Source organism: Acanthisitta chloris, unplaced genomic scaffold (genome assembly GCF_000695815.1).
Source record: "Acanthisitta chloris isolate BGI_N310 unplaced genomic scaffold, ASM69581v1 scaffold31456, whole genome shotgun sequence".
In the NCBI taxonomy this organism is placed as follows: Eukaryota; Metazoa; Chordata; class Aves; order Passeriformes; family Acanthisittidae; genus Acanthisitta; species Acanthisitta chloris.
Window position 1 is genome coordinate 210 of NW_008679211.1, and position 14,314 is coordinate 14,523.

The following is a 14,314-nucleotide window of genomic DNA, read 5'->3' on the forward strand; positions in this document are numbered from 1 at the left end:
AGCCTGGCTCCAGCCTGGCCATCGCGGGTGCTGGCAGCAGGGAAGGGAGCAGGCATCTCCACTTTCGGAGGCTATTTTCAGATGCTGGAGAGAAGCCGAGGAGAGATGAGATTGTCACCAAGGAGACCAGAGAAACAGGGGCAGCGCCGGGCAACGGGGGGCTGCGGGTAGAAGGGAAGGAAGGGCTTTCTGCAAGCCCTGAGGCCCATGCATGAGGTTCAGCACCTCCTCTGGCCCCCAGCACCTCCTCTGGCCCCCAGCAACCTGCCCAAGAGCCCAGCATCCACCTGCCAGGCTGGGGGGACATAACCCTGAACCACCAAGGGACACCCAAGCCTTCCTCCCCCTCCTGTAAGGCTGGACTGCTCTATTCCCTTTGGTTAATGATCCACGGGAGAGTTCCCAGGACATAAGGCAGATCTCAGATCAGAACAGGGATGCTAAGAGCTGCTTCCCCATGCCACGGGGCAGGAAGAACCACCCCAAGATCTGGGAAGGACAGGGAGAAAGGGGGGTGGCAAGACACATTCCCTGGCCCGGAGCCCAGTGAAGTGTGGGAAGATCTGAGCTGCTCCAGACACAAAGAAGTCAGGGAAAGGGAGGCAGATGAGAACCAGGAGAGCAGCCAAGTGTTAAACTTTAATAGAAACCATTGAGAAACAAAGGGAAAACAGAGAGGAGAGCCCAGCAGAAGAGCACAAGCCTGCAGTCTGTGGAGACATACTGCAGGGTACACCACAGAGCCAACACACAGAGAATGCTTCCTCCCCAGCAGCCCTACTGTCCTCACAACAAACCAGAGCCATGCTGGTACCTGTGGTCTCTCTTGAGAAGCAATGTGCAAGCCTGAGGTCTCCCCCAGGCCCTGATGCTGGCACCTTCCAGAAGAGTGGGGTAGAGGCTGGGGAGTTTTCTCCAGGGCCAGGCTGCTGCAGGGCAGGAGCATACTCAGCTCCCAGCAGCTTAGGTCACAGACACAGGCAAACAAGGGCTCAGCCCATGCTGATTGGGGACAGGAAGGGCAGGCCAACCCCGAGCTCAGCCAGCTCCCATGCAGCAAAGAAACCACCATATCAGACTTTAAGAGCAGCCTAGGGCGAAGGCCAGACAAAGACTATTTCCTCAGGCTTTGCCATTTGTTTTAAAAGCTGAAGTAAACACAGCTCTCCTCTTTGCCTAATAAAACATCCCACCCTAAAAACAGCCCCACAAGCAAGTGTACAGCACAAGGGACTCCCACAGCCCTTGCTCTCTAGAGCCAGCTTCTGTCTCTTCCTTTGAGGTAGGTTGAGGTGTCCCTGGGGAGGGATGGCAGCTGCCTGGGTCACATCACCAGGGCAGTGTCTGAGAGGCAGCCAGCAGGTCTCTGGTCAGCTCCACCAGTGCACTTGTTGAGAGGTAAGCTCTGAGCAGGGCTGGGCTCCAGGCATCTCGTGAGGTCCTCACCAGCTGAAGGGAGGAGTGTGCTGCAGGAGAAAGGAGACCCCATGCTGCTTAGGAACAGTGAAAAAGGACCAAGAGGGCCATGGTGCAACATTCATCTGCAGTATCATGACATATGGACTCAGAGATAGGGCTGCCAGGCTCACCTACTCCATCTCCCATCCCAGGCAGCACCACTCATCCCAACAGACACTCAAGACATTGATGGGACTTTAGGGTCACAGCTTGATCTCCCTGTCTGCATATTAACCCAATCCCACCCTGGCCCGAGCACAGGAACAGGGCTGTTTCCCTTAGCACTAGAGTGTGTCTTCCCTAGCTTTAGCTTGTCTAAGTTAGTTCCCCTAATTTTTTGGCTCGCCTAGACAAACTCCAGTCATCCATCTCTATGCAAGAAGCTGTCAGGGCCAGCAGCACAGCTTTGCTCAGAGAACCTGGCAGAGTGCAGCAGACCTGGAGGCCTTGCTGCTCCCCCAGCCCCATGCTGCAGCTGAGAGCCTCTGCTCACTGTTAACTGCATCAGAGCCCACAGAAGTGGTGCAGGTCCCTATGAGAAACATCTTGTCAGCGTGTCCTGACCACGACAGCCCCAAACATCACCCAGTCTGGCTGTTCTGGGCTTCACTCCCATCCAAACTGGGCATACAGTGCCACGGAGATACACCCAGTGGCACAGACATCAGTTAGCTCTCCAAAGAGTTGAGGCTGGCTTCAGAGCCTGCAAACCAAACTGCTCCTCTCACCCTAAACAAAGCTGCTTTTCCTGCTGCCAGTTCTCTCCCAGGACACCAGTCCTAAAGCCACACTATGAACACCACGTGAGTCATGGCCAGTACAAACTCACCCCAGTCTGCCCAGTTCCAGTTTGTTGAAGCCATTTGACTGAATGCTGCTCTTCTCAAGGAAGAAAGACTTTGGCAACGACCACTGCAGGAGGAGAGAAAGACAACTGAATGGCTATTAGAGCCATGGCAAAAATCCCTCAAGTCTGCTGTGCTCTGCCATAGGCTGCCCTAGAGAGCTTCAGCTAGAGCTGCCTAACTGCTGTGCATCGTCACTGCCACCAGACTGTTCCCAGAATAGCAAACAGAGCAGTCTTTGCTCTCTGCCTAATGAATCCCTCTGCTGAAAGTGGGAGTAGAGCATCTCGAGGTCAGAAGAGTGGGTTTCTTTCAGTGGATCAGTCTGCTGTAAGGCACAGGAGTGACAGACAGAGAAGACTCCTTCGCAGAAGGGAACAAAGGGCAGGCCAGGTGCCAAATATGTAGGGCTGTGCCCAGTGCACCCAAGGATATTCAGATGCAAAACACTTGCAGATCTGATATACTGGATGGATTTCAAGTTGGTGGGAGATAGGGCAGTATGGGTTTTCCAGACTCCTGGAGGCCTTGGCAAAGAGGAAAGATGATGACAAACAGGTAGGGCAGGAGCTAGAGAAAGCAGAACAAGCAGACTCTCTGCCCAACTCTGTGCAGGCAAACAACTGCCTCTGCCTAAATTACCCACAGTCATACACACCATCTGGGCCAAATCCATCCCTGTCCCATTGTGGTATCCTTTGACACACCAGTTCTTCAGTAGCTCCAGACCTGTGAAGTGACAGAGGACAAGATGTAAGAATGAACAGTCAGGTCTGCAAGGAGTTAAACCTTCCCAGCTTGGGGCATACAAATATGCTGCACTGACCACGCAGAACATGCTATGCAGTAACTACTTGAACACATGTCTGAGTGCCAGGAAACGCGGGGTAAACCAAGGGCGTTCACCCTTTGTAGGAGCAAACACCAGCACGTGGGCTGCTGCAGTGCCTGCCTTCCTCCCAGGGAGCCAAGACACTCCATGCAGCAGGCTCAGTGAAGCAGGAAAACTGGGGCAACACAGGATTTGCCGAATTAGACCAGACTGGCTGTCCCCCTGAGCCCAGTGCCTGCCAACGGCAGCACCTGATTTGGGCTGCATCGGTGAAAGTTCCTACAGTGCAAATGTAGAGCAGCTTTGCTGTCATCGGCCCCTTTCCCAGAGGAGGGCAGCTCGGGCAACCTCCTCTATCAGCTGCAGCATCCCAGCACGTCATCTCCTTCCTGCTGTGATCCATCCAGAGCACAACATGGGCTGAGACCTGGTCTCCATCCCTGACAGAGGGCGAGGCTGGCAAAGACTGAGCTTATCCCTGGTGTGACTGGAAGGGACTGTTCCTCCCACTGCACATAGGATATGGTGCTCCAGAGCAGAGGGAAGTCATCTTGAAGCAGAACCACATGTTTGACTGCACTGAACAGGCTCTGCTTCCTCCAAGGCCTCCTGCTAGCTGTCCCCACGACAGCCAAGCAACCTGCCTTCACCCAATGCAGAAATATTGATAAATCCAGGACTGCTCCCATCTTGTTTTCTTTTTTAAGAGCCTTAGGACCATAGGAGAACCTAAGGTGCCTTGCGATTTAAGAACCAGCAGAGCAATGACCAGGAACTTGATGCTGTCCAGCTGGGATTACTGTGGTTTGCTATACGATACCAGTCCTGGCTATAGGAGGAATCTTTGCTGTCCAAACTCTGTTCCTCAGTGACCTTTCAGCAAGCCCCAGCTCCCTGGAGAAAAAAAACACATCCTGGGGGCTGAGCGGAGCAGGTCAGTTTGGCCACCTCTGTACTGAGTCTGCACACCAGGCCAGGCTTTGCACCTTGATAGCTGGGGAGAGAGAAGAGCTGCATGGAACACAGGTGAACAGGAAGGGACCAGAGGGAAGTTTGGTTCTGCTCAGAGGTGAAGAGCAATGAGAGGGTAGAGCAAATCTGCTCAGTGGGCTGCTTTGGGGAAGCTGGAGCACTGAACCAGGTCCCTGGCCTGAGCAGTGAAGTTCAGGGCAGCACTTCAGTGAGAACGATGACAGGATCTTTCTTCCAGCTTGATGGGAGAGCATCCAGCAAAGGTATTAGTGAGGCAAAGAATGACACATGCTGACAGCGCAGCTGGAGAGGGCTATGAGGTTACTGTCTCTCTGTGAAAGACTGTCAGTGACCCCTTTGATATTTGTTTTAACACCGGTGAAAAGTGACAAAAGCATTTTTCTTTTTTTCTTTGCATGACAGCCAGGCTAAGAGCACACATACGGCCACTGCAGTGGTGGGCTGGCTCCTGCAGAAGCCTCTCCAGCTAGATCAGATATTGGATGGAGAGCCCTGAGCCACACTCCTTCTTTTTATGTTCTCTAACCCTTCATACTAGAACTCACTGATTCTCTCTCCCAAATAACCTTTACTGCTGCCTGGAAAGAGACAGCGCTGAGTGAGAAGGAATTGGTCCAGCCCAGCTATGCCTCATTAAAGGATGGGTTTTTTAAAAAATAAAGAGTTGTGTCCTGGAAAGGTGGAAATGATAGATAGCTAGATTTCTACTATTTAGTAAAAATTCCCCTGTGTGCACACTGACAGTTTTTCATAAGTTAGAAAGCTGCAGGAGACCAGGCAAGAGGCCCATTTTTTTCCTTCACAGATCACCTGTAAGGAGCAACTCCAGCTGTTTCTCCCTCGAAAGAGGGCAAAGAAACACAGTAAGAGGTCAGAGCTACAGGCTGAAGGCAAAATCCCAGCCTGCTTTATCCCCAGGGCACCTAGAAGCGCTGGTGCTGCATTTACCAGAACAGTCATAACCTCTCATCAACTCAAAATAAGCTTTCTGTGATATTTGAAACAGTCTGGGAGGTAACACATTTCCTATGGGTTAGTGTGCAGGCAGGCAGCTCCCCCTCAACATGCTCAACTCAGAAGTCTCCCACGACTGCCAGCAGGCAGCTTGCCTAACTCAGGTGGCTGTGCCAGGCTTTAGGAGGGCAATTACCTTTGTGTCTATTCAAGTAGTATTTGAGCTCCCACTGGGTCACCAGGATGTTGAAGTAACGAGGCTGCTCGAAGAAGCGCAGGTACCGCATGGAGATGTGGCTGGGGAACACCCGCTCAAACTGCCCACGCCGGGAATACTCATCCTCTGTCTCTACCAGGATGCGAACATCATCTGGGGTCAGGATGTCCAAGACAGAAGAATAAAAATCCTGCAGACAAGAGCAACCCAGGGTCAGGGAGAAGCATCTTAGGCAGAGGTTTCCATGAGTCTGAGATCTTTGGGACACAGGCCACATGGAAACTGAAGAAATCTAGACTCAGCAGTGACACCACATAAAACTGAAGAGAACCCCAGTTCTGCAGCCCAGTCTTTCTTATAGACACTGCCAGGAGGTACACAAGGCCAGTGGCCCTGCTAACCTGCATGTGGTCAGCAGGCAGAGGCTATGAGAGCTGCATAGAGACATGAGGAGAAACAGGAAGTGCTCAGGCTATGGTTGGGGGCTGGTGGGTAATGTGCCCCTCAGCAGATGTCTGTTTTAATGTAAAGATAACTCAGTGAGACAGTGGCTTAAGCAAACATAATTTATTTCTGACCAATTGTCTTGTAACCCACTGGAGTACACGTGCACCCCATCACCTGGCTCTCCCCAGGGAGGGGCACAGTTTGGAGTAGGACAAGTGGGACTGGTTGGGACTGGGGTTTGTCAGGATGGCGCAAGTATCGGAGGAGGTTGTGTCATACCTGATCAGGTATCTTCTGCATCAAATAATAGGCCTTCTTCATCTTCTCTGCTGTGAAATGTTCAGATGCTGGCTTGGGCTTCTCCTTCAAAGCACTGGCCAGACTAAAGACACAAGACAAGCAGTAGAGCATTTTAGTGGAGAAGACAAAATCCTGTCATGGCAGAGCTGCTCCCAGCAACTTCTAAGAGAGCAGTGACACCCTCAGGAAGATGCTGTGGAGGAGAGAATGTTTTCTCCAAGGATTTCACTAGTTCTGAGTTGAGTGATGCAGCTGCAGCCTTGTGCGTCAGCACAGGACCCAGGAATGATGTGGGCAGGGCAACTGGGAGGACTCTCCCAGCTCCTCACTAAGGCATTTCAGTGTTCCTTCATCCACAAGCTGAGCCATCACTTCACACTCACATAGGATGCAAGGGGGTCAAAGACACTGTGATCTGATTCACAGCACATGACATCTGGTGGAATCCCATGTTTACATCCTGCTTGGAACACACTTTCCTAACTGCAAGCACAGGGATGAGGGTACAGGTACCTGGTACTGGTACTGTCCAAGGAAGGAGAGAACACTTAGATAAAAAACTGTCCAACAACATCCAAGAATTCTCAAGATTCAAATTCAGCTCCAGCTCCACATGCCATGGGAAATCCTGGCCTTTTGTATCATCTGACCAGCAACAATCCAAACTATTCTAAGAACCAACTGAACCATTCAAGGATGCCAGAATCTGGGAGATACTTGCTGAAAACCTTTTAACCCATCTATCAACATAGCTTATTTGTTCTGCTGCTGCAAAAATAATTAGTTGTGTATGGATCCAAACAGGGAGAGCAGAGCCTCAAGGCTGTGCTGCATGGTGCTTGGGGAACATACAGATCTACTGGAATTATGCCCATATGCAAGAAAACCCTTCATATCCTTCCCAGGGAAGGAGATACAGTTAAACAAGCTTGCACCTGGCTGCAAGAACTCTGGTAATGCATCATGACAACCATGTTAAGGATCCGCTTAATCCCCTGCAGGTCCCTCTGAGGACACCTGCCCTTCAGCACCTCCATCGGAAGCTGCAAACCAGCGTGTGATCAAAGTACCGCTGAGGAGCTGAGGAGAGCTCCCTGTCTGGAACAGGCCCATACTCCAAGCTTCTCCTTTTGCTGAAGGCATAGGGCAGGCAGAGGGCAAGAGTCCCATCTTTTGGCATGCCCACACATCACTGCGTACTGGTGCCCACCCCAGCAAGCTGCTCCTTCAGTAACATATGGCCAGCAGCCACTCTGCTGCAGGGAACAGACTTGTTTCCTCCCAGCCATCAGCTTTGAAACAAGGATAAGCCCCAGCTGTGGTGAAACACAGAAGGAGATGGGGCCTGGGTGGACACACGCCTAGGAATTAGCCTTATGCAAGAAACCGTCACGGTGGCTGCAAGATAAGACTGTGCACACCCCCAACCATAGGTCTGGAGCCTCTGACACCTGCAGTCCTGCCTAAGGGACTGATCACTCCAGCCTTTGCAAAATAACAGGTGCTCCTCTTGCTCAAGGCAGCAGCACGCCAGTTCTGGTAAATCAGAGGGTAAGTGGATCCAGCCCCCCCAGAGCCAGCCAGTCCCCCAAGCAAACAGAGAGGCAGTGAGGCTCAGCATCATGTTAGTTCTGGCAGAGGAAAGGACGAGAGGGCACAACTTGACTAACTGCAGAGCAAGCACAAATTATGCTGGCCTCACTTCCAACTATGGACCTACAGAGAGGGCATAAATCCTTCTGCCTTGAAGAGACAGCAGGAACCAGACACCCAGGCAATGATGCAAGTTCCTTTGACCCATAGCTGAAGGACTAGCAAGCACAGGCTCTCAACAGCATAGAAACCAGTGTTTGCTGGGCTGCAAGCAGCCCCCCAGATGAAATCCCTCAAGAAAACAGTCTGCCTCTCTGAGAAAGAATAGGGCTGACCTGCATGTAGAGCCATTTCTTGTCTGTGGCACTGAGGCCACACTGTCCATGCTGGGCAGAACAAAGCCAGCGAGGTTGAGGAGGTCCCGAATCATCTGGCCCTTGATGCTCACATCCAGCGGGGAGTTGGAGTGGAGGCTGCGGACAGGAAGCATCACAGAAGTCTGAGTGCTAGAATGGAGGTGCTGAGCCCCATGGCCCCTAGATCAATCCTTGGGTTATTACCAACTGGAATACAAACACCAGCCTGCTCCTTGCCTCATCACAGCCAAACATGAGACACTGAGAAAAAAAGTCCTGACAACAGCTCTTTGAATGGGGGCTCCCCACCAGAAATGGTTTATTTTTCCACCTCTTCCCAAATTTGCTGGAAACAGGCAAATCCATCCCCAGAGCCCTGTGCAGGACCACAGCTCTGTGTTCAGGTCATGCCCACCCACTCTCACAGGCAGGAGAGGCCATGCTCAGTTACACTGCAGCTCCCAGCCCTGCCTGCACAGCTGACACCACACAGCTGGGTGCCATCAGCAAGGAATAGTGCACAAGGCAGTGGAACCGCTGATCGTTTCTGCCCACACAGAGAAGAAATCTCTGCCATCACCCATTCCCTACATGACACATCCCTCCTTGGCCTTCCTTTTTTAAGATACTCTTCCCTGGCTCTAGCTGGAGCATGCCCAGCAAAGCTTTCTGAGCTGCAGATGGATGTTGCTTTTGTAGACAGGGAGGACTTTGATTCCTGCAATCTGGAGAGAGAGGCTTGAAAGCCTACATTCTTTCAGCACAGGGTACAGAGGACATCACAAGCCAAACTCACTCTGTGGTAAAAGAAAGGCCATTATCCACTCTGCTGTAGCTCAGAATCTGCTTTACCTTGGAGAAATGTTAACTTCTAAAATCCAGGGCTTGAGGTTTTCATCCAGCATGATATCAAACCCAAACAGCTCATGGCAACAATACGGCCGGCGCACATACATCTTCACCAGGCTGTTCACGTAGGGCTCAGATCTGCAAGCCAAGGAAAAAATGTTTGTTTCCAACAGTCAGACAGCAGAGTTCACAGTCAGACAGGCTGTTCACAGCACACACTGCCGGTTCTGGAAGCGTATGCAGCCACATGCTGCAGGAGTGGGTGGGCTGAGAGACCAGTGCAGGGCTGTGAGCTGCTGCTGCTGAATGACATATGGATCCAGCATTGTGTCCTGAGCATCCCTGTTCTGTCGAGCAGGATTCACCTCTGAACACAAGATTCCTTCCTGCACCAGGGACCATTCCTGTCAGGTCCGCCGGCCAAGCAGTGGAGTAGGTGATAAGCTGCACCCTCCTAGCCTGCAGGCAGGCCTGGGAAATGTAAGGTCTATTTAATCACTGCAGGTACAGCAGCATGAGTGTAAGTAACAGGATTAAAGGAAGGATCCAGAAAGAAATACTGAAGCCAACAGTGGAGGTACCATTTCAATTAAGAGCAAAAGGGTCAGGCTGAGAGGAGACTTGAGAGCCAGAGGGGTCAGGGTGCACCTCAGAGCATAGAGCAAGAGGTGCCAGGACTCACGCAATGATGGTTTTGATAACGATGTCCTTAATCTTCTCCCAGATGGCCTCACTATTAACTCCCTTCTGGGACAGGTAACTCCAGAGAGCTTTGAGTGCCCTGGGAAAGAGAAAGCAAAGAAAGTAGCTCTGCAGTCTCTTGCTCTTCGGAGTGAAAGCAACAGTGGGGAGCCTTGACAACACTCTTCCCTGGTACAGCCATCCTCCTGCCATCCTCCAACCTCTCAGTTCCTGGTTGCTGCCCTCCCCAGTCTGGCCCCTGGTCTTGTAGGCCCAAGCTACTAGGAATATAAATCTGTCATAGACTTGTCCCAGCACTGGAGTAATAGGTCCCAAATTAGCACATGAGCAAGGTAAGTCAGACCCAGATCTTCTCTTCCCTCCCCCTCTGTGTCCTCAGCAAACCTCCCCTTCTTGCAGGCCTTCCCCTGCAGTGCTGCAAAGAAAAAGCAGGACCCATGTCTTAGGTAAAAAGTCATTTCACTGAGGCTTTGGGGGCAGAGAAAAACTTTTGGAAATTGTGGGGAACAACATGATATGTTGGAGCATCTCTGCTTTTATAGGAATTTCCCACACCACGTTGAGTGCTGCAAGCCACCTTGACACTGAGCCAAGGATGTTCAGATGTTTCTCAAGTGAGACCGTGTGGCTAATGGCCATGTCTTAGGTAAAAAGTCATTTCACTGAGGCTTTGGGGGCAGAGAAAAACTTTTGGAAATTGTGGGGAACAACATGATATGTTGGAGCATCTCTGCTTTTATAGGAATTTCCCACACCACGTTGAGTGCTGCAAGCCACCTTGACACTGAGCCAAGGATGTTCAGATGTTTCTCAAGTGAGACCGTGTGGCTAATGGCCAGGAATCCAAAGGTCATACTTCCTGCATACAAGATGGAGTGGATTACAGCCACTCTCATCGTTCATGTGGTAGCAGCCACCTTTGACTTGCATGGCAGTACAGCAAACTCACACAATCCTATCCCCATGGGACTGCAACTGCTGGGAGGCAGCAGACCTTTAAAGCCCCAGTGGAAGAACAGACCATTGTGCAGCAGGTCCAGGTCTGAGAAAGCAATCCGACCACAGAAACCACCTTTTGCAGCTCCCTTTGAAGTGCAGCAGCCCTACCCAGGCTGTGAATTGAGAACTCTATCCTGCACTATTTTTAAATGGGTTCAAATACTGCTGTGGAATCAGAGACAAATAATCAGGGCTTGCATCCGTTCACCCACGGGACAGCAGGGAATGGGAACTCTTGCAAGACTGCAGCCTAGAAATGGAACCACTGCTCCTACTCACACCGAGTAGCACAGAAATTAACAGTTTTGCACCAGAACTGTCCTTTCTCTGCCTCCACAGAGAAGTCAACAGTAAGGTGGAAGATGCATCAAGCCAATTTAAGCATCACAATTGCCCGTTCAATTTCTAACAGCAAAACCATCAAAGATTCTGTTTTAACCACATCCCATTGTCCCCACAATAGGGCAAGGGGATGAATGAGCATAGATGAGTTGGAAGCAGGGAATGGCACACAGACAGGATGAACAGCAACTACAGCCCAAGCAGCAGTGGACAGGATGAGTCACAAGCCAGGGAGACCATCCAGATTCCATCTACACTAACTCATGCTGAAAACACTCTGCTCTTTCAGTTTCCCAAGTGGGAGCAGATGACACAGAAAGGAAGCTGAATTTTTTTGGGTACGAATGCTGAAAAAAGTCTCACTTAACAGGAAATAGAAAGATCTGCCCTGTACCCTAAAAGCAGCACCTACCATTTGTGCCCCTGACAAGCAGTCTCATCTGAGTTGGACTTGTACTCAGTGTTCTTCTTGTTCACGCTGTAGTTGGTCAAGTGCACAAACTTGTTGCTGAGGCTCTTCATTGAAGAGGAGTACCTGCAGGAGGAAATAAGAGCACAAGCAGTCTGAGATGCAGTCGGCTGCCCACAGGCCCACAGGGCAGGCAGAGACTCTATTCTCATCTCAGACCACTCTTGGCCACCCACCTGCCCTGCTGCCTCGAGTTCTTTTTCTCCACAGGCCCAGAGCTGATGGAACAAAGTATGAAAGAGCCTTGGGACAGTGGAATGCAATCCCAGCCTACGGCATAACTTTAAGGAAAAAAATAGAGCTTCAGTGAGCAGAAGCCCTGATGGAACTGCAGCAGCCTGAGGCAATATAATGAAAACTGGAAGAAATATCTCACTTTCTGGTGTGCCAGCTTTTATGCAGGATGAAGCACAGACAGCGTATTTCAAGAACTGCTTTGTACTGAGCTGATCTTGCACTGGGAAAGGTGGATGCAGGCAGCATTCTCTCACATTCCCTTTCAACAGTCACCTGCAGCGACCCCGTGTGTTTCCAAGAAAAAGCTTTAAGCATCACTGTATAGGGGATGACTCTCTCCTGCCCCAGCCAACGTGGGTACCACAGCCACACAAGTCACACACCCCGAGGCAGCCCCCAGCACCTCTCTCCTGCACAACCTACTTGCAGCTGGCAAAGCGAACCAATCCATCCTTGAACAGGTACACCCTGAGGGGATCATAGCAAGTGACGTAAACGTAGATCCTCAGGTCAAACTTCTTCCCGCCAATGAGGTAGGGTTTGTGCAGGTATCTGTAGAGAGAAGCAAGCACCAGGGGAGGGCTGTGATTTCTGTGTGCAGGAACATCTCTAGCCCACACCTCAGAAGGCCTGGCAAAACGAGGGATCAATGCAGAAGCCCTTTTGCGTAGCATTTCCAAGTTAATCACATCACAGCCAAAATGAGAGAAAGAAAAGATCTCCCATGCATGGAGAGTTGCTGCAGCACACAAGCAGTGTTCCCTTCTGCTCACTTCCATTTTGAAGAGATTTTCCCTGGCTCTAAAGCACAGTCGCTTTTCCACACCCACAAGACTGATCACAATATTCAGGAACATCTAAGACATGCAGTACACCACAGATGGTTTGGTTCAGTGAGCAGAAACAGTTGGATATTTTAATCCAAATCATTTGATTATTCATCCCAGAAGTTCATGACTTTCCATAGGAAAGCTTATCACTTTTCACAGGAAGTAGACAGGGAAAACAAACAAGCAAAGACAGCAGTTCCCTGTTTGCCAAACACCACAGTTTTTCTGCCCTCACAAGAATCTTCCCAGAAAGCAGCCTCAAACCAAGACAAGCTATTCCATTTTTCTGCAGAAGGGGAAGGAGATGGAGAATTCTGCTATTTCAAGAAAATTCTTTGACCAACATCTGCATACACTGAGGCTCTTACTGAATCATTCTAGCTCAGATAAGAACAAATCTTTGACAACTGCCACCTCTTCCCTGGGACTTCTCTTCCTACTGTGCTTGTGGGAACTGGATAAAGTTTGTTTGCCTCCAAACACACTAAAACGCAGAGCACAAAGCAGTGGAAGCAGGATCACAGCAGAGCCAAAGTTGTTCACCTGCTAGACAGAAGCTCCAGAAAGCCCGTAAAGACAGTTTGTATCTGAGGCCTCAATTATCTATGCAGACAGCAGCACTCTGGTAAGCCCAGTTGCAGCTGACAGATCTAGACCTCTAGCAGCAGGACACCCAGGCAGTTTCCAGATGCAAATCAGATGTTTCTGCTCTGCCACACAGCAGCAGCGGTCCAGAACCAGCCAGAGAGACCAGACATGAGGAGTTCCCAGGCTGTGTGTCAACCTTGCTTCCCTTCACTCACCTCTGTACTAGCAGTGGTCTCCTTTTGGGGAGCTGGCTCCATTTGTGGATGACCTGGATACCAATGCCTCTTGCTGATGCTGGCTGCAAAACACAAACAAGAAGGGATCAGATCCCCCTGCAGCGACAGTTGGACAGAAGACTGAGCTCTGCTTTGCACTTACTGGCTTCACAATCCATTTCTGTCGGCTAGCTCCTTCCTCCCATGCTTTCCTGAGTAATTTGATGTCCTGGGGCAGGATGAAGGACTGAGGGAAGAAGTTAAACTCCTTCTTCCCACAGCGAGCCTGCATCTTCAACAGGTTACGCCACAGACGGTCCTTTCTCCCAATTTGAAATGAACCAGGGAAGTGGTTTAGCTGGAAAGGAACTCAGATGCTATGAGATTTCCCTGCTTTCCCAACTCCCTGCTCACCCCTTCCTGCTCCCTGGCCAGAGGATACATCCTTTCTGGATACAGTGCAGGGTGATGCTCTTTGCTCCCCTCCCAGGATTGCACCCATATTGATTCTACCTGCTCCTGAAGCTTTGCAAAGACAAACACCTACCGGCACAGTGACAAAAACCAGCAGCTGCCACCTTGTTCCTTCTGGTGTCTGAGCAGCTGCAGGGCACTAACCCTCAGCCTTTGAGCTTCCTCTGGCAGCATACATTCCCTGCAGTGGTTTCGCATTTGCTCCTAAACTGTATGTCAGAGTCCTGCCCAAGCAACACAAGCTTTGGGGACAGAAAGACCCCATAGCAGTCCAGGAACAAGGCTGGAAGCTGCTAGCTTCCAAACCTGGATGTTGCCTCAAGACTGTGCAGTCTGGAGCATCACAGCTCTCTAGAACAAACATGCACTTGTGACGGATACCACAAACCTCTGGTCCCTCACAGGTTCCCCAAGCCATGAGCCACTCCTGACCCTTTTGTGATCTGAATTAGGTACAACCCCTTTGCTGTGTTGGCAGGGAGGGCACTGTCCCAGCCCCTCAGTTCTGCCAGAGGAAGAGCTGCTTTAGGCAGAAATGACTGAATTTAGACAAGCTCACAAGTGAACACAATTTGGCTACAGCCTCAGTCTGCACAACAGCCACCCTCACAGCA

The 14,314-nt window shown here is 50.7% G+C and overlaps 1 protein-coding gene across 1 annotated transcript in view; it reads right to left on the reverse strand.

Moving 5' to 3' along the window:
- Window positions 1-1,324: 1,324 nt before the first annotated feature.
- TTLL4 (tubulin tyrosine ligase-like family, member 4) overlaps window positions 1,325-14,314 on the reverse strand; it is an 18,846-nt gene continuing 5,856 nt past the window's right edge. The window contains 12 exon segments of the mRNA XM_009077212.1: window positions 1,325-1,466; window positions 2,288-2,370; window positions 2,962-3,032; window positions 5,279-5,489; window positions 6,026-6,128; window positions 7,975-8,112; window positions 8,848-8,982; window positions 9,527-9,625; window positions 11,300-11,422; window positions 12,017-12,145; window positions 13,227-13,309; window positions 13,390-13,584. Coding sequence (XP_009075460.1) covers window positions 1,325-1,466; window positions 2,288-2,370; window positions 2,962-3,032; window positions 5,279-5,489; window positions 6,026-6,128; window positions 7,975-8,112; window positions 8,848-8,982; window positions 9,527-9,625; window positions 11,300-11,422; window positions 12,017-12,145; window positions 13,227-13,309; window positions 13,390-13,584 — 1,512 coding nt within the window.